General features: G+C 38.1%; 1 protein-coding gene across 1 annotated transcript in view; it reads left to right on the forward strand.

Annotated features, from left to right (window-relative positions):
* Positions 1–19481, forward strand: part of RAB8B (RAB8B, member RAS oncogene family) — a 42425-nt gene that overhangs the window by 17985 nt on the left and 4959 nt on the right. The window contains exons 2-7 of the mRNA XM_005285062.5: positions 4641–4701; positions 10144–10204; positions 11402–11479; positions 12535–12624; positions 16038–16103; positions 18610–18660. Coding sequence (XP_005285119.1) covers positions 4641–4701; positions 10144–10204; positions 11402–11479; positions 12535–12624; positions 16038–16103; positions 18610–18660 — 407 coding nt within the window. The remainder of the gene's footprint in view (positions 1–4640; positions 4702–10143; positions 10205–11401; positions 11480–12534; positions 12625–16037; positions 16104–18609; positions 18661–19481) is intronic.

Consider the following 19481-nt stretch of genomic DNA (forward strand, 5'->3'; position numbering starts at 1 on the left):
AAGGTTTAATTTCCTGACGGTACTGACTTCCTATAAAGACTGCACCAAATAGTAAATGTGTGATTACTAAATGTGAATACTTTGTAGATTTGTTGAAATAGGAAACTAAGGATTAAATCAGCTTGAGTAAAGAGCAGACTGAAAACTGATGTGGCATTTTCACAGGATATGCTCCGGCTGCTGTGATGCTAATGGTGAACTATATGAAATATTAGCATGAGCTACTAGCTAGTTAGCTTTGATCCACACAAATGTAAAACCCCAAATGTTGCATGTTGCTCCCCCTGTGACTTTGCTGGAGGGGGTGTGTGAACTTCATCTGATTTTTCTTTTTGATTACTTGAGGACTGGGCTCCTGCAGTTCCTCTTGCTGCGTGCAGATCTAAGGCAGGTGCTAACCTAGAAAAGGTTTGCCGGCTGTACCTGCAGCTTAAACTCATTCCCTGAGTGAAATAAGTTATACTGGCACAAGCACTTTTATGCAGGGTAATAACTACACCTTCATTAGGGCTTTTGTTGCTATAAGTCATAAAAATCATACCCCAAATGACATTACTATACTAGTAAGTTTATAGTGTAGACCTGGTCTATTGTACTTGGAGTGTGTCTGCAGTATCAAGTGAAACAAGAGTTCAGCCTTTGTCATTTAAGGGGTTACATTCTCCCAACGATGGGATTTGACTAGCACTTAAAAGTTATCTTTCATGTAATAGTAATGACAAATTAATACAAAGCCTTCTCCACTCCGATTAACTTATTGAATAGAAAGAGTTGGATTGAGGCTGGCTGTTTTTTGTTTCACTGCCTAACCCCCATTGAAAGCGTTACACAACTTCTTTAAAGATAAACTGCAAAGGAAAAAGAATTGTACCCCCTTGTTTCACTTTGATGGAGTAAGAAGGCCTGAAAGGCTTCTTCAGTATGGCAGTTGGGGGTTTTAACTTTCCCTGTGTTTACCTCAACTAGAGGGAAGCTTTCTCAATTAATAATTGAAGCAGTGGAGTTTTTTGGTTTTTAACAAACTTTTCTGCTAACTGTTTGTTGGGTATTATAGCTAAATAGGTGCTCAAGTATTATACCAGCATTGGTGAGAAGAAGTTGTATGCTGATTTCTGGTACGCAATCAATTGTACTGGGAAATTACTTAATTGGTTAAAGTGCCCTAGAGTAACTGATTTGATTACTCTTTTTTTGGCTAAGATGTCTGAGGTTTTGATAGTTTTAGACTTGTATCTACATCCTCCTAATATGGCTTGCCAGACAGGTCATGTGACCATCCCAACTTATTCATGTGCCAAAACCGAAAGACCACAAGATCCACAGGTTCTAACTACTAGAGGGCAAGACCTTCTACAGGGCTCCCTAAGCCCCACGTCCACCGTGTCAGCAAGGCTCTCATAGTCATGGTCTCTCCAATGTGTCTAGCTCAATTTCGTCCACATCATTGTGTTTGAAAGATGCTGAGTGGAAATATATCTGATTCAGCATGATGCTATCAAAGTCAACCAGGCCCCCAAATCTTGTATAATTCCCCAAAGGAAGGAAAGGGATGTTACCACATTGCCTGAAACCTCTAGCTGAACTTGGGCCCAGTGGATTAAGATATCTACTTTTCTAATCCCCTACTTGGGGTAAATATGATGGCATGGAATCCCAAAGTAATATCAATCCTCACTCTTCTCTGCTCCAAATCTGAAAGGCTTCTGCTTGTCCAGATGTGTTGGATTTTCTTCTAGTTAAGTTTTGGCTGGTCTGTGTGGTAGGGAGCTTATTATTCCTGCAATTAATACCCTGTTCTACAGGAAAAGTTGATATGCCTAGTTCTGATGGAGTTCTTCATCTGCCAATCTCAAAGCACTTTCCAAAGATCATTAACCCTATTTGATAGAAGGAGAAAAACAGGCCTGGAGGTGAAGACTTGCCCAAGATCACCCAGCAGAGCAGTGGCATGTTTATATCCAAACATGTTTTTCCTTCAAGGCTGTGTAACGTTACATATTGTATTTTAGAGCTGAAGCAGTTATGTGCCCCCTTTCAGTTGCAGCATTGCTTTTTTTTATCTCTGGTTACAGTTTAAAAAAGTGTAGGGAAGCTTCCAAAGAGGTTTTTTATTTCCAATGGATGGAAACCTGTGTGTGTGTGTGTGTGTGTGTGTGTGTGTGTGTGTGTGTGTGTGTGTGTGTGTGTAAAAAGCTGCTATGTTACTGAAATGGCTTTTTACAAGTTGGTATGTCAACCTATGAAATGTTGTTGGAGCCTCAGCGATATGTTATGCCATAACCTGACTTCAGTAACCAAAGTGCTGCACATGCTTAGCCATGCAATGTATACAGCAGGAAGTGGTAGCACATGTCATTAGATCGGCGCTAAATGGGTGCAGCTCACCACTTCCTGTTACTGTAGTGAAGAACAAAGGAAATGTCAGTGTCTAGTTCACTTAAGCTTTTCAGAATGCTGCAGTCACTTATTTGATTTTCTTTATGTACTTCTCATTGTAACTGTGAGGCTCATGGTTTTTCTCACCACCTGTTCCTTGTTTTTAGATTATTAACATTTTTCACTTTCAGTGCAGATACATTTAACATGGTCCTTTTTATTCTGTAGAGCTGTTTTGTGCCAAGAAATCCTGAGTTTTAGAGTAGGTCAGATTATGGTTGTATAAATCTTTTCCTAGTACATGGGAAAATACTAACCATAAGAGAATAGCCAGTGTTCACCAGAGTGGATCTGGGCACACAGTGTGCTTGGTTTGAGCGTGTAACATATGCCCATTCCTCAGGAAACCTGCCCCTTCTGGGGCTTTATTTGAAATGTCAAACTCAGCTCTTGTTGGTGTGGTCTTTGTTTCTTGTGCATTATGAACTAATGATTTTAAACCACACTAGTTTCAGAACCTTTTTTTCTTTGCATAACAGTTATTATAATTAGCATTAAAACTTCAGGCCTAGAGATGATGAATAAGGATCTCTTAAAACCCTCTGACTTAAAATAATATTATGGACAATAGCAATTTTTTAGAAGAGAAGTGGATATTGCATTTGTCTTGAGTTTTAGTAAAAACATTAAATTTAAATTCCAGCATCTGTGAAGGGCTTTGCAATGGCATTCAGAATGTTTCCAAATGTAGAAACTTTGAATTTTTTAAAAATCCATTCATATTTTTAACATTTTTTTTTCTCTCTCTCTCTCCTGTTGCTCTAAACACACACCTCTCCAATAACAAGAGACTCTGATTATAGAAACTAACAGGGTGCAGGACGCACAGTGCTATCAAATGTTAAGTGAAAATATCTATCTTTTCTAATTTCAGTTATCGTAATCTTGGGCGTAACTTGTAAGGACATGAAAATCAGTAAAAGGAATGCCCCACTAAATTGACATAAAAATGAAGTTCATGAACTAATCTAATTTTCTCAATAACTTTGAAACTTGTTAATGAATCATGAATAATAAAAAATATCTGGAGTTGACTATAGCTAGTCATTACATTATGTTCATGCAGTATCAAAATATTAATGTGGTGGTTTGTAAGAATGTATGTTGTCACTACAAACTAGTGTTGCTTTAAATTTCATATCCTCCTTTCATTACATCTGATATTGAACAGCTGAAATTTGGTGGCATCTTCACTAAATCAAAATGTTTCCACCTCCTGAGTGTGTAAGTCAAAATTCAAGTGATTGATGTATTTGCATACTGATGTGTCATCTTCAAATTCAATTGCAATATAAAAAATCCTGTCACTTCTATCTTAAGTTATCAGGTTGGACATCCAAAAACCAAGATGCCCAAATCAGTTTGGAAATCATGGTCTTAACGCCTAGATCCGTTGTTTTCATGATTACATTCTCAGACTCTAATAGGTGATCTTGAAAATTCTACCCATAAGTTATATATGAGTTACTGCCAGTTTTACTCATAGTGTATGCAACTTACTTATTTTTGTAACTACAGAACTAACATGTAGCATTTCCTTACTACGTTTGTGAGATTATGACTTAAGTTAAAAAACAAGACTTGCGGTAAAACTTTGAAAAGTGAGCTATGAGTGCTTTTATATAGAGCGTGTGTGTGAGAGATCCATGATCTATTGCAGTAGGCCTCATTTATGGACCAGCCTATATATCTGGTCTGCAGATAAGAGTAACACTTTCCTTTTGTTTGGCTATGAAGTGCCCTTCCCCTCTATTGCAGCTTCTGATTTGAAAGTTTGGGCTTATTTCATTCTAAAGTAGCCACTAATATTAGAAGGCCAGTTTGAGGTACTGTAAGGCCTAATTTTTCAGAGGCGTTGAGCACCCAGGACTCTCATGGTCTTTGGTTAAACTTCAGGGTAGTCAGAACTTCTGACAGTTGGGCCTTTCTAATTGGGCACCCAAAATTAGTGGCTACTTCTGAAAGCTTTGGTCCTACAGTATAAATAAGTAGAAAGATCTTGACCTGGTGTAAACTAGCATAGCGCCATTAACTTCAGTGTCTGGTTTTCTGTACAAATTCAGCAGAGTAATTTTGAGAGCAACAGCTTCAGAATCTTTACTGCTTGCCTATCATGACCTGTACTTTATTTCAGAGCAATCAATAGCAAATTGAATATTTATTTCCTTTTGTCATTAAACTTAATATATGTTTCTCTCTGCCAGGAATTGATTTTAAAATCAGAACAATAGAACTAGATGGAAAGAAAATTAAGCTACAAATATGGTAAGTATTACAATACAATTAATACACTTTAAAAAAATACAATTAATACAATTAAATAAAATAAGTTTTCAGTTAGGCTAAATTACTCATGGGCAGTACAGTGTGATAATGATGGAGAAGCTGTAAAACTTGTGGTAAGCTCTAGCACGATAGCGATCTGCCACCATGTTCTTGGAGCAAAGGTTCTCATAGCATTTGTACGTGTGCAAATACATTGAGTCAGTTGTCTTTAGTTATGACTATGACAGCTCCTGATAAAAAGGGAAGTTGTTAAAACTGCATTTAAAGGGTTTTGCTACTCCAGAGGCAAGAGAGATCCTAACTGCATCATCATAGACTAAGCAGTGAGAGCTGCTATTTTTTTAATCTAATTTGTGTTGGATGGATGTTGACTGTATTGGTGCCTAGAGTCAGACTGCATAATGGGAAATGAAGATTGTCAAATGTTCTTGGGTTGGGGGGAAGGAAGGACTGGTGTCCACCAGTGTTGGTCTCATGCCATCACAGGGAATTGTCAGAAGTCTGCCTGCACCCATCTAACAGATGATCCCTGCTAAATGGTACAACAGTTTTTCCCACTTAAAATATCAGGTGCTTGCTGATATATTTTAAGGGGGGCAAGGCTGGAAGGAGCCCTTTCTGACACTTGGTTTAACACCGTGATACTCAGACTGAGGCTTGTGAGCCGCAAGTGGCTTTTTAATGTGTTGCCTGTGGCTCTTTGCAGCACATGATATTAAAACGCTGTGTGATTTTTTTTTTTTTTTTTATTTTATTTTTTTTTTTTTTTTTATAACCAATCAGGATGCTTTCACTATGTTGTTAACTTAATGCAAGTTGATAATGTAATTAGTTAACTTATTTTCTGTGAGAATAATATAGATATATAGTAGTATAGAAAATGAAACAGTGAATTCACACTACTGTGTGTCTCTTGGGTAACGTTGATGGCTAATTTAGCTCCGGAAACACTGATTTCTGAGTATCACCGGTTTAACATTTGCATGTAATCAAAAATCATCACTAAATAGCTAAACCTTCTTTTATCTGTTGATATCCAACTGTTATCCATATCCATACAATGTTGAGAAATCAGCCAGCAGACTTTCACAGACATCTGGGATTTAGCTGTCTCTGGATGCAATTGACATTCATACACTTTCTGATCTCGCTAGTCAGAATTGGTCTTATCCTCTGATGGCTAGGTTCTTTGAAGTAGCATCCAAGATACTTTACTGACTGCTATCCTATGGTGGTTGGTCCTAATACTTAATTGTTCATGAAATTGTCCTATCCTGTATTTGTTTTTAATGACTTCTTGGGGCACACTTTTTTGTTTAATACAAGGCTAAAATGTATAGAAACTGCCTCAGAAGAATTGCTTACACTTGTTACTGTAAACAGGGCCATGCAGTACTGAGTCTCAGTTGACTGATGCTGTGTCAGTTTCTTAACTGAAATTTTGATTTATCCTTTTACTATTTCCCAGGGTTTATTTGATTTTAAATCAAATTGATTTAAATCACTAGTCAGGAAGACTCTATTTAATCATGGCTTTCTACATAAAAGTGCATTCTTGTTGGTTGTTATAACCTTAATACATATTCTTCACAACTCGGAGATAGATGTAGGTTTCATTTTCAGAAGGTACACATGATACTTTTTTTAAGTGATTTATTTTGAAAACTTTTCAGATTAGTTTTACAGCTATATCAGAAAATGAATGATTGGTTATTTCATTTGCGAAAGGTAATTGAAGCAGATATTTATGAAGTCATTGGGAGGTGAACTATCTCTAAGTCAACAGGCTAATCAATATTTGTAGGCTTCTCTTGCCATGCTGTCTTAGGAGGAGAACATCACCAGACAGACATGTAAATTGTTTTATTTAACTAAAACAACAACATCATGTATTCTTTTCTTCAACAGCAAACTATATTTTTAACAAAACAGGCATATGAATTTTTGAATTTAGTTAAACATTAAAGTTTTTTAAATGAGGTGTTTTTTTTTTTTTGTTAATTTGTTTTTAACTAAAATAGTTAAATGAATTAAAAAAAAATTAAATGAACTATGACAGCCAGGTCAACACGAGAAACTTAAAATATTGGCTTTTGCATCTAACTCAGTCGTCTTCACCTTCATTTACCTGTTTTGTTCATAATCTGGAAAAGGAAAAACAAGCTTTCCTGCTTTTTCAGGTCCCATAGGATTTCTCAATTTGGAATGAATTAGTCCAAAGGAAGAAAATATTCTTGCTACACTGCCAGTAGCTTCTTCTGCCGTTTAAAAGTGAGATTATCACTTCAACAGTCTCTGAATCCAAGTGCTTAAGTGACTTCCACTTTACTACCAGTTTACTGGTGTGACTTTCTTTAAAACATTATCAGCAAACATAGATTTCTTGAACGGTTCACCCTTAGCTCTGAAGCTTTATTATAGTTGGTGTTATGGAGGGATGATTGCTAGATGTCCATGTCATAGCCAGCTCCTCTTCTTCAGCAGTTAAGGTTTGACCCTGGTACCGAGTATTGAGAATATTTGCAAGAAAATGAGCTTCACTACAAAAGTTTTTTTTTCTCTTAATTAAGTAGCCTCTTAGAGTTGGTAGGACAACTCCCACCTTTTCATGTTCTCTGTATGTGTATATATATCTCCTCACAATATGTTCCATTCTATGCATTTGATGAAGTGGGCTGTAGCCCACGAAAGCTTATCCTCAAATAAATTTGTTAGCCTCTAAGGTGCCACAAGTACTCCTGTTTTTGCGGATACAGACTAACACAGCTGCTACTCTGAAAGCTGGAGTTAGTGCTTGTCCCATTTGTTTTTTTTAATGCTTGTAATTTAACTCTGTCATTGCATATTTCTCTTTTAAGATCTCTCAGTTCCTTCCAAATTTCAACAGCGTCAGCAGTAAAACAGCTATTTCCCTGCATTTTGGTCAAGGCTACAGAAATAGGCTTCAGGGTCCTCGGGATGTGTCCAATGTTAAGAACTTTGGCTGTGACAGTGCCATCTATTTTTTTCACGATTTTGTTGACAAACTATAATCAGATTAGGCCAGTTCTGGATATAGTGCTCAAAACAGTCCACTACTGAGTTCCATCGTACATCTTGTGGGAGAGTTAGCTTGGTTTCTTCCACTTTTTTCAGAGCAGCTGCTGCAAAGTGGTTGTTACAGAAGTATTTTGCAATTTCCACAACATTAGCCTTTATTTCTGGAACACTGAAGTCTTTGGCTAGGAGATGCATCAAATGAGCACTGCAACCGTATGTTATTAGCTTGGGACTCTTCACTCTCCTCTAAATAATTTCTTATCTTGGATACATTTGCAGCATTGTCTGTGACCAAGCTGCTTACTAGACATTTGATTTTTTTTCCCCCTGTTTGTTATAGCTTTTACTGCTACTTCTTGTAAGTATTCTGCTGTGTGTGCATTTCCTGATATATCAATTGATTCTGTAAGGAAGACATTCCCTTCTTCTGTTATTACACAAGCACATACAACAGGATCATTGTGGACATTGTTCCACCCATCAAGATTCAGGTTAACAATTTCACCCTCTAGACCTTTTGCACACTGCTCAATTTCTCTTTCATACACTTTATCCAGCAATTTGCTTGTGACATCTGCTCTGTTGGGTGGACTGTATCCTGGTTTTAATGACTGAATCATGTTAATGAAGTGTGGGTTCTCAATCATATGGAAAGGAGAGTTTGTTGCATAACCAAACCGGGCAATTTTTTCATCAATTACCCCTTTTTGTAATCTGCTGGTTCTTATCACAAACTTATCTATGGTTGTTTCTGGATGATGGAGATTTTTTTCTTTTTGCTACAGGTGATATACTGTGGCTATGTGACGTACATGATGTGACTGAAACACTATCATTGGCAGATAACTCTGAAACTATAGAAAATGATGGTGATCTTGAATGTGGATAGTCTTCAGAATCCTGTATGTTGAGGATGGATTCTCCTAAACAAAATACGTCAATGCAGTTATTTAATTATTATTACCATACTGCTCATTTAGTATTACTTAGTACTACTTTAAAGGTGAAATTGTAAAAGGAAGATCTGCCTATTTTAACTATTTATTTTTTTTATCATAACTGCATCTAAAATAGTACCATAGAGTAACAACTATGTTTTTTGCTCAAACATGAGAATTCAAGAATAGTTCAGAAGGAAGACAGGCAGCCCTTAAGAAAGAAGTATGAAATAAAAAAAATTGCCAACCTGAAGATCCTGCATGTTCAGACATGTTCCTTTCATCATCTTCAACACAGCTTCCTCCTGAGAAGGAACACTTCTCATGATGTTGTTTCATTTGAGCGACTGGCCTTGCTTTTCTTTGTTGCACTGTTTGCATTTTGCACACATGCCTGTCTTACCCACAGATAGAGGAACTTCATTAAAATATTCCCAAACTGGGTGTCTCTTATGGATTGCTGCCATTATCAGTCTTCCCTTCTAGTGAGAGAACGGTATGGTAGATCTCAAATCAATGAAGGCTACGCTCAGAAAGACCTCAAGACTTCTGGAATATGCTGCTCAAACAGTTTCACTTTTGTTTCTACTGCCTGTCCCTCCTTTCTCACATTTATCTCCAGACTTCTTCTTGTCCAGATCTATTTGGCCCCCAACAATCAAAAAGTTCAATGAGTAGAAGAAACTTTCTACCTTTAGAGAGAGGTAAAGGATTAACTCTGTGTATACAAATTTGCAGAGGGACAATAGGGTTGAGGTCTGTTATTTTTCACCTCTATATAGTTAGTTAGTTAAAATATATTTTTTGCTGTTAACAAGCATGTTATCTCTGGAGACACAAATCCACAGTTTGAGAACTGCAAAACTAAGCATCTCTGATGGTATCTTCTAGACTGAGCACTGAGTTCCATTGGGTAAATAGAAAGATTAATCTATACTGAAGCCCCTGGAACCCCATAAGTTTGGGTCCCTAATCCATGAATTATTGGAACTCATTTACACAACTTTTCTTAAACATGACATGACTATATTGTCTCCTATTACAGAATTAGAATTTATAATCCCTATTCCATGATGAGACATTATAGCTCAAAGTTATATCTTAATTAAAACTATCTTTAGAGAAGTTTTTTCCTCAAAAAGCATTTTATCAAAAAAAATCCAGTTTAAATAAAAAAAAATCAATTTTTTTTAAATCTTTTTTTTTTTTTAATCCACTCTGTTTCCCCTCATAAATATCAATCTTAGTATAGTGGTTTGTTGGTACCTTTTTGAGTGCAAAGGAGGAAGATATACTTGTTTAACTTTTTTAAAGGGTACTTTTCTTCATATCTAGGAGTATCAACACATTCATTACCTTTTTGTTTTTTATGAACTCTGAAAGTAGTGGAAAACAAGGTTTAAAAACAATAAACAAACAAGTGTCTGTTTTCACCAAATTCTAGGGATACAGCAGGTCAGGAGAGATTCCGCACAATCACAACAGCATACTACAGAGGAGCCATGGTGAGTGAGTGTTCAGGTGTGACTAAAATCATAATTAGTTTGCTTCCTTAGGTTTAAAGGGTTCAAGCTGTCTTGCTAGAGAGAAATTATAACTCAAAGGTAGGGGATAACAGATTATTTCAGGGCCATTGCTGTTTTTGTGAAGTCTTGTTCTCCAGTTTTCTGCCTCTCCATCTTGTGTGTGTATATATAGTCACAATCTCTCTGTGGACATAAGAGGCTTAATTCACCAAGTTTTGTTTAAGAAACTTGTTTTTATACAGTCACAACACTTTCCTTGTTTCAAGTGATAGTAGGATAGGTGATATGTCTGCTAATATTAAAAGTGAATTTGACTGAGTTGGTTTTCCTGCTGTGTCCCCTTCAGCAGCTCTAGAATGCAGCAGCTAGATTCAGACATGATCAAGTATATAAACTGTCTCTAGTGCAACTGCTACTGATTCTAGTTAGTCAACTATTTGACTTCTGAATAGTTCCTTACATTTTGACACACCATATGTGACAGAGCTATTCACAACATACCATGACTGAGACATTCTAGGTCAGGCATTAATGCAGTTGTTGTCTGGTTTTACTTACTTTACTGCCACCATATTCTAGGGAGATGCATGTGCATACACACAGCTATGGAAGAGCAGACTTGCTTTGACAGCATTCAGCATCAGCCTTGCTGTAAAACTCTATTCATTTGTTAAGTAGAGCTACTTGCCCCAGACAAGCAGAATCTTACAAAAGCTGTTCCTAGGCCCTTTGAGAGGTGGGGTGATGCATAATGAACACTGAAATACTTGTTGTAAACATGGCTTACTTAAGACAAACAGTATATCAGGTCATGATTACTTTATGGTGATCACAATTTTTCTTTCTAGTAAGACCCACTGCTGGCTGCCTTTTAGTTATAGAATTTACAAATTCTTGCTGATCATAGTTTAGCTAGTTTTAACTTAATATTAAGAGTATAATTATGCTATGCTTAAAAAAAATAGGTGACAATTAATGGATATGTATTGGGTCAAGACCATTCAAAATGTATTCTAAGTGAGATCAAATAAAGTCTTCAGAAAAGTCTGTTAATTATAAAGGTATATGTGGCTAATTTACATTTTAGGAGTTTTAACCACAAACAAGCAGTACATCAAATCTAAACTAATATTAAGATTAGCTTTTTTTTTTGTTTGTTTTCGTTTTCACCCTCAGGGAATTATGCTGGTATATGACATCACAAATGAGAAGTCTTTTGACAACATTAAAAACTGGATAAGGAACATAGAAGAGGTAGGTGATTAGGAAAATAAGCTGCATCTGTTGATATTCTCAAACTTCTCCAAAACAATGACCAACATCCGAGCAATTTTATTTTCTTTCAACAGAGGGGTGTATATACGTAGCCAAGTTAAAATGGATGTAAACCAGAGCACAGTGTGGCTTTCTGGCTTACCATGGGCTGGAAAGAGGAAAGTTAGAGACTTTCATGCAAAAATGATCATGCAGAGCAAGGATTTCAAAACCGCTTGCTTCCAGTGAGTGCCTTTAGCTTAACTTTTGCTTTGAAGGGACAAGAAGGAGAACTATTTTCAGTATCTCTTGGTGAAGTTGAGAAATGCTTAACACTACCAGAGTAGTGTTAAGTGTAGATTTACCTGCCTGTGTACATTCAATACCTGGTTGTCCAAATTTTGCCTTTGGTCTTATGTTAAACTTCAGTTGTGTGTTCGTTTCCCCTCACCTTGTAAGTTATTTGAATAGCAAATACATTGACCATACTTGAATCTGAAGGCAGTGCTAGACAAATTGGGAATAGGAAGCCTTAAGCATTAGATCCAAGCAAAATAAGGCTTAATCTGGTGGTGACAGAAATTTATTCTACTTGATCTCAAAAAAAGAAACCTGCCACCATTCTCTGGTTACATTTGACTATTGGACTTTGCAAAGAAGGGACTATCCCAAGGAGACTTCTTATACCATCACATCAGACTGGTCACTGGTGACAAGGGTTAGAAAAGCCTTCCACTCTAGTCAAGAATGGAAGCACATTGATTTAATCAGGCAATTTGTGACCACTTTGCAAGCCAGTAAACATCAGTCTTGTTTTAATAACTTCATTTTGAAGTCAAGCAAGGCATCTACGTGCTGATACCCTATACATTCAAAATTAAGAAAAATACTTTATTAAGCCTTTCAAAAAGTTTGCTTCTCTTTCCCCACTGATGCCCTTATTAGGGTTTTATTAGAGCGAGTTCTTATTGTCTAATGTATAGATCTGTTTCTGATAGGTAAAGATTTATCTTTAACTCTACGCTGCTTTTACAAGAGCTTATTTTTCCCTTCAGCATGCCTCTTCAGATGTGGAAAGAATGATTTTGGGTAATAAATGTGATATGAATGAAAAGAGACAGGTCTCAAAAGAAAAAGGAGAGAAGGTAAATTTTTGGACTACTAAATTCTTTAGTAAAGGTATAATATTTTCTCTGATCTACTGTTCCTAATGATGCTTGTTACTCTGTGACGTTGTGCAGTCTGTATGGTTTTATAAAAACATAAGTGAATATAATGTAACTGGAATATGCTTCATGCAAAAGGTCTCTTGTAAGGTATCATTACAAAGCTTATAGTCTACTGAGTGTTATCATCCTATTTGTATAAATGTACCACTCTTGTATCTAAAACTAGAAATATGAAATATAACTCTGAGGGCCTATTGTAATTATGCAAAGTGTGGGCCATTAATGGTGGTTTGAAATCTTGATGACTCCCATTGTCTGCAGATGGCTGTGTTTACCTGTGAGTCTTCCTGTATATGTGTGTGCTGGCAAGTGGGTAATGAAGTCTTGCAGTGACATGTGATCATGTCACCTGAACTGGAATCCATCTTTAACCTGGTGCTTTTCCAGTGGGGGGGGAACCCAGAGGGATAAAGGCCTTGGCTACACTTGCAGATGTACAGCGCTGTGAGTTAAACCTGACTTCGTGCAGCTGAGTAGGGAAAGCGCTGCAGTCTGTCCACACTGACAGCTGCCCAGCGCACTGTCGTGGCCACATTTGCAGCAATTGCTGCGCTATTGGGAGCAGTACATTATGAGCAGCTATCCCACAGAGCACCTTTTCCCATTCTGGCACCGTGGGTTGTGGGAAGGGGGCGTGGGTGCGGGGAATTCTGGGTCCTGTCCCAATGCCCCGTGATGCATCGCTTCGCATCCCAGAAATCCCTTTGTTTCCGTCCACCTTTGGCGCTATCTTTCAACGGTTTCTGTGCAGCGCGATCTGTCTGCGGGAAATGGAGTCCGAACTGCTGAGGCGTATGCTAACGAGTCTCGCCAGCACGTCACGTTTGGCTGTCGAACTATTCCTTAAGATCCAAAGTGACAGTGAGAGTGAGGGCGAGGAGTCCGACGATGCTATCGAGCCGCATAACGCGTACGACACGAAATTGCTTGTGGCATTCACGGACATGCTCAGCACCGTGGAACGCCGCTTTTGGGCTCGGGAAACAAGCACCGAGTGGTGGGATCACATCGTCCTGGAAGTCTGGGATGATGAGCAGAGGCTGCAGAACTTTCGGATGAGAAAAGCCACTTTCATGGGACTGTGTGAGGAGCTTGCCCCCACCCTGCGGCGCAAGGACACGAGATTGAAAGCTGCCCTGCCAGTGGAGAAGCGGGTGGCTATTGCAATCTGGAAGCTGGCAACTCCAGATAGCTACCAGTCGGTCGCAAACCAGTTTGGAGTGGGAAAGTCGACGGTTGGAATCGTGTTGATGCAAGTTTGCAAGGCCATTAATCGCATCCTACTCAGAAGAACCGTGACTCTGGGTAACGTGCAGGAAATAGTGGATGGCTTTGCACAAATGGGGTTCCCTAACTGGAGGGGCGATAGATGGGATGCACATTCCTATTCTGGCACCACCCCACCTAGGATCAGAGTACGTTATTCGGAAGGGGTATTTCTCTATGGTTCTCCAGGCGAGTGTGGATCACCGTGGGCGTTTCATTGACATTAACACAGGCTGGCCCGGAAAGGTGCATGACACACGTATCTTTCGGAACACTTGGCTGTTCAGGAAGATGCAGGCCGGGACTTTTTTCCCCAGAGTGGAAGATCACAGTAGGGGAAGTTGAAATGCCCATTGTGATCCTTGGAGATCCTGCTTACCCATTAATGCCATGGCTCATGAAACCCTACACAGGGAGCCTTGACAGCAGCAAGGACATGTGACTTGCCCAGGTGACTCCAACACTCCATTTTGTAGCTGGACTTTGCATAGGAGAGAGGAGGGGATCTCCACCCACAAGAGAGAGTCTATTTAAGGCAGGGGAGACCCCTCCATTTGGTCTTCAGCTGGCTAAAGAGAGCCTCTCCACCCCCAAAGATACCTGAAAGAAACTGGAACAAAGGACAGCGACTGCAAGGGGTGAGAGTGATTGCTGGACCCAGACTAACAGATTAGTCTGTAAAAGGAAGCATTCTGGAACTGGTGAGGATCTTATCTGTATTCAGTTTGATTAGACAAAGATTTGCGCATTTTATTTTATCTTGCTTGCTGACTTACTTTGTTCTGTCTGTTACTACTTGGAACCACTTAAATCCTACTTTCTGTATTTAATAAAATCACTTTTTATTTAGTAATTTACTCAGAGTATGTATTAATACCTGGGGGAGCAAACAACTGTGCATATCTGTCTATCAGTGTTATAGAGGGTGAACAATTTATGAGTTTGCCCTGCATATGTGTTTGAGCAGATGGGAGTGTCTGACTCAGCAAGACAGGGTGCTGGAGTCCTGAGCTGGCAGGGAAAACAGAAGCAGGGGTAGTCTTTGCACATTAGGTGGCAGCTCCCAAGGGGGTTTCTGTGATCCAACCCGTCACACTCTCCTTTTAGCATCACCAAACAAAATAATGGGTCTTGAACTCCTTTATGCTTTAGAACCTTCTACACATCCTAGGATGTCAACCTTTTTTTAAGATGGTACTTAATATATGGACTCCAATTGAGTTTCAGTACTCGTCTCAAGTGAGATGTTCTAAATGTTGGCCTTCCCCATGATAACACAATTCTTCCCTTTGAGGGAACCTGAAAGGGCTGATAATCAGGATGTCATTTAAGTGCATTGTGGCTGATTATTCTCTGAATCACTCTTTTTTTGCAATGGTGAATTATGAATATGTTAAAGTAGCCATATTAAGGGTAAAGTTAGTTGTTTTGACGTTCTGGGACACTTTTTTTCTAAGGATCCTGAAGTAAGGCTGCACACATGAAATTATAGTTTACACAATCCAAGTATTATGATACTGGCAAGCAGGTCACTGATAGGTTTCTCTACACCTGCATACGAATGTCTTGGACTACTATTAAGACTTTTTTTCTCTTAATTAAACTTTTGGTATCCATCGGAAAAGTCCTATTTAACTTGAGTGATTTCCATACAATAATTCAAAAAAGATACAGAATAGACGAGATTTACATCCGGATCTGCCTCTAGGAGTATTCTGTGGTGGGGATACAATTCAGTGCAGCTACATCAGTTTACACCCACAGAGGGTCTGGTCCACCATGTTCAGAAAACCCTGAAGCTATTCTCTCAATTTCTGTAGGAGCTATTCAAACTTCTATAGCAACTGTTGATTTAGTCCTTCATTAAATGCTATAACAGCTCTTCAGTAAAAGGGTAATGTTAACACTTTTCCAGGACAAAGAAAGTAAATTTGGGATCATGATATAAACTTGGTTAAACCCTTAATGGAGACACTGCTCCATTATTAGCTGACCTAAAAATGTCTTGTCACTTTGCAAATTTAATTTATAAACACCAAAACTTTTTAAAACCTGTCTTCCAGTTAGCAATAGATTATGGAATCAAGTTTCTGGAGACAAGTGCAAAATCCAGCATAAATGTGGAAGAGGTAAGATTGGACTTCCATTTTTTTGTTGTCTTAAAACTTAAATACTGTTACATAATGTTGCTTGCAATGTGATTTCTAGCTATTAGCTTTTCTGACCTGATGCATAATGTGGTATTGATCACTTCGCTCCTGTGTCTTCATGTGCTGTCAAATTTGCTTTATTTGAGTATGTCTTTGTAGCATCCAAAACACCAGATGTCTTCTGGTAATATTTCTACGTTTGTAGATGGGTGTTAATAGTGACTTTTTATTAATGTTGCAGATAGTATAGTCATACACTTACTAGTAACTAAAAGGTGTCTAGATACTTACTTTGTTTTTGGAACAGACTTTTATGTTTATACAGTGTATAAACTGTACTAGGGTACAGTAGGGTCCTGGACTCTTGGTGCTACCAGAGTACACTAGTATTTTCTCTTTTTCCTAGAGATAGATTTCATATTACTATTGGATATACGCCGTACATATGCAACTTCTCCTTGTCATTTGCCAAGAGGACCAAATATATCTTGGCTAGCAGATGGTCTGCTCACTAAGTAGTGAAGAGTAGCTCAAAGTAAGTCAGGCTGTCATATAGCTTCACTTGCTATAATTTTTTCCTACTTTTAAATTATGTTTGCCATCCTGTAGGACAACTATATATTTTGCTGCAAATAGAGTTATGAGCTGAACTCACTGAGTGGACCACACCAGCACTGATATCCTCTTCCAATAAAGGTCTGAGGAAAGGAAATGAAGCTTGAGTCTGTCAATGCTGAATTGCCGGAGAATCCCACACAATAGTGTTTATACATAACTTATTTTGTCTGGGTATCTTAAAATGACCTAAAAGAGGAAAATTAGTAAGGACTCCAAGAGCAGTTACTTTGGTGCTTTCTTTAGGGAGGATTAAGCTATCAGTTCATTCAAGATGTCTAGTCATTAACAGATCTGTACATTTAAGCCATCAGGCATGACATATAGCAATCTTTTTAGAGTGTTTTTTAAAACTAATATTGGTTGAAGGTTAAAAAATAGCATAAGAGGCAGGACAGCTGATAAATGCTCTCTTCTGGAGGCCACTGTGTTCTAAAAGCTTTCCAAAGTATATGAAAAGGGAGGGTACATTTTTTATTTAAAAAAAAAAAAAAGGCTTCAATAAGCATTGAGTTCACAATTGTGGAAATTAACATGTGCATTTTAAAAAATAGCTCAACTGATATACAATACCACTAAAGTAAGAAATCTGTGATAATGTGTGTGTGTATATATAGTTTATAGCTAGAATGGATTTCTGTTTTCATTGTCCTGCATTGGGGATAGCGTTTGACCTATTTAAGGTTATCACTATACCAGTGCTTTTCTGTTTGTAATGGTCTGCAGAATTGCAAGAATAAAAGTAACATTAACATTAATATTAATAGTGGATAATAAGAAGTGGACTTTAGATAAAAGCATATCCCTTATTCCAGTTGTTCACCCACTGTGGTGGCTTTTTTGGGGGGGGGGGAAGAGGGGGCTGCTTAATTGTCAGGAGCATCCTGCAATTTTATCATTATTCCTACCCTGCATAATTAAATGCAGGGAATACGTTGGCACCAAGAGCCAGAGCTCCAAGCTAGCTGCCTGAGTAACTTTTAGAATTTTCATGTTTTCCTCTCATCCTTATTACATAGCTGGCCTAGACATGTCAGACTCAAATGTAATGTGTAAATCTTGAATCTTATTTCCAACCACTTAACTTCTAGAAGTCAGTACTTAATTCTGTTAATAAGTGAATCATGTATGGAACTCAGTTTGTGGTGTTGTCTTTTTTTTCTCCTTTATAAATGTATGCTTTCACTCACTCCCATTCCTTCCCTTGAGAACCTTGTCTCCAATTCTAAGCCCTCCCCTGAAATTCCACTTTCCTTTTGGTCCCTGAGAATTCAAGTTCTCTCAATCAAGGATTTCTGTTGCCTTAAAAAATAGACTCTGACCATCACTCAACTTGTATCCGTGTCTGATTAGCCCAACTGTCAAACATAGCGTGGCACAAACAAGCCAAAGTGGTTTTTGGCTGTGGGCTCAGGAGCTGGGTTGGCTGGGAACCCATGCGCAAAGCATTGGCAGGGACAAAAGGAAATGGAGCTTGGAATTTTCTGTTACAATCTAACGTTTGAGCTTTTCCACCTTGAATGGTGCTCCTGAAAGGCTAGATTCTAACCCCAGCACACAACTTGATACTGTGACACATGCTGCATGTTTGAATTTGGACTCTGGCCCTGAGTCTTCGAAAAGCAGTGTAATGTACAGCAGTGATCTTCCTCAGCAGAAGAGCTGCTCAACAGCAGAAGATGAGGCGAAGGGTGCTGACCTAAACACCAGATTATAAAACATGACTATTGCCAAATGAGAGAGTATCCATTGCACACTTAGTGCCTTTGATATAATTTTTAATATTGCATATTTTGTAGACCATTGTTACTAAACATGTTAGACCATTCAATCTAGTTTGTCTCTAATGTTCCCTTCTCCTTGGTTTCAGGCATTCTTCACACTTGCACGGGATATAATGACAAAACTCAACAGAAAAATGGTTTGTACCTTTTACTTTTCAATACATTAACTTTTATGCATGGTGCAGGCTGTTACAAGGACAGTGTTAAAACACTTCAGTTTTATACTTCTAGGAAAACCCACTGTTTTTACGGTACTCTAACCAGCAGCTTTGTGACTGGCAAAAGAAGCCGTCTCTGCATAGACTTGTGATTACAAGTGAAGGCAGGCAATGCTGCTCTTACTGTTCAGCACTTGTGATTAAATTCTCTTCAAAACTATGTAGAGAACATCAAAGTTGCACAGAAACTTTCTGTAAATGAGAAATGCCAGAGTTAAGGTTCCATTCTGCCCCCTTGTGTGCATTCATTATAGCAGTCTTTATTGTATGATCACACATTTCTCAGATACAACTCATTTGCTCTTTCTGTTGCTAAGACTAGGGGACTATGCAAAATATATTACATTGTACAAGTTTCTACTATGGTGCTATTCTTACAAATAGCATTTTTTTCCCTTCAGGAAGTGTTCAATTTCCTTCTCATACACAAGTGGCTGACCCTCTTTTGCTCACTTTCAAAAAATAAAGAACACCTTCAGGCAGATATCATGCCTGAAAAACTTTGTTTAAAAAAAACTTTTTGCAAAGCTACATGCATTTGACAATGAGGTATTTAACATGGAAAATGTTTAACCTTAAAGTTTCAGCTATAGTTTGCTTTAATGATTCTTGAAAATGAGAGGCTTGGGAATTGACCCTAAATTTACATGATCAGTAAGAAGTGGTCCTCTCTATATGTGAGGGACAGGATACATAGAACAATGATTAGTCATCATCTATTTCTAAAAAAGGACATTTGG

This window comes from Chrysemys picta, chromosome 10 (genome assembly GCF_011386835.1).
Source record: "Chrysemys picta bellii isolate R12L10 chromosome 10, ASM1138683v2, whole genome shotgun sequence".
NCBI lineage: Eukaryota > Metazoa > Chordata > Testudines > Emydidae > Chrysemys > Chrysemys picta.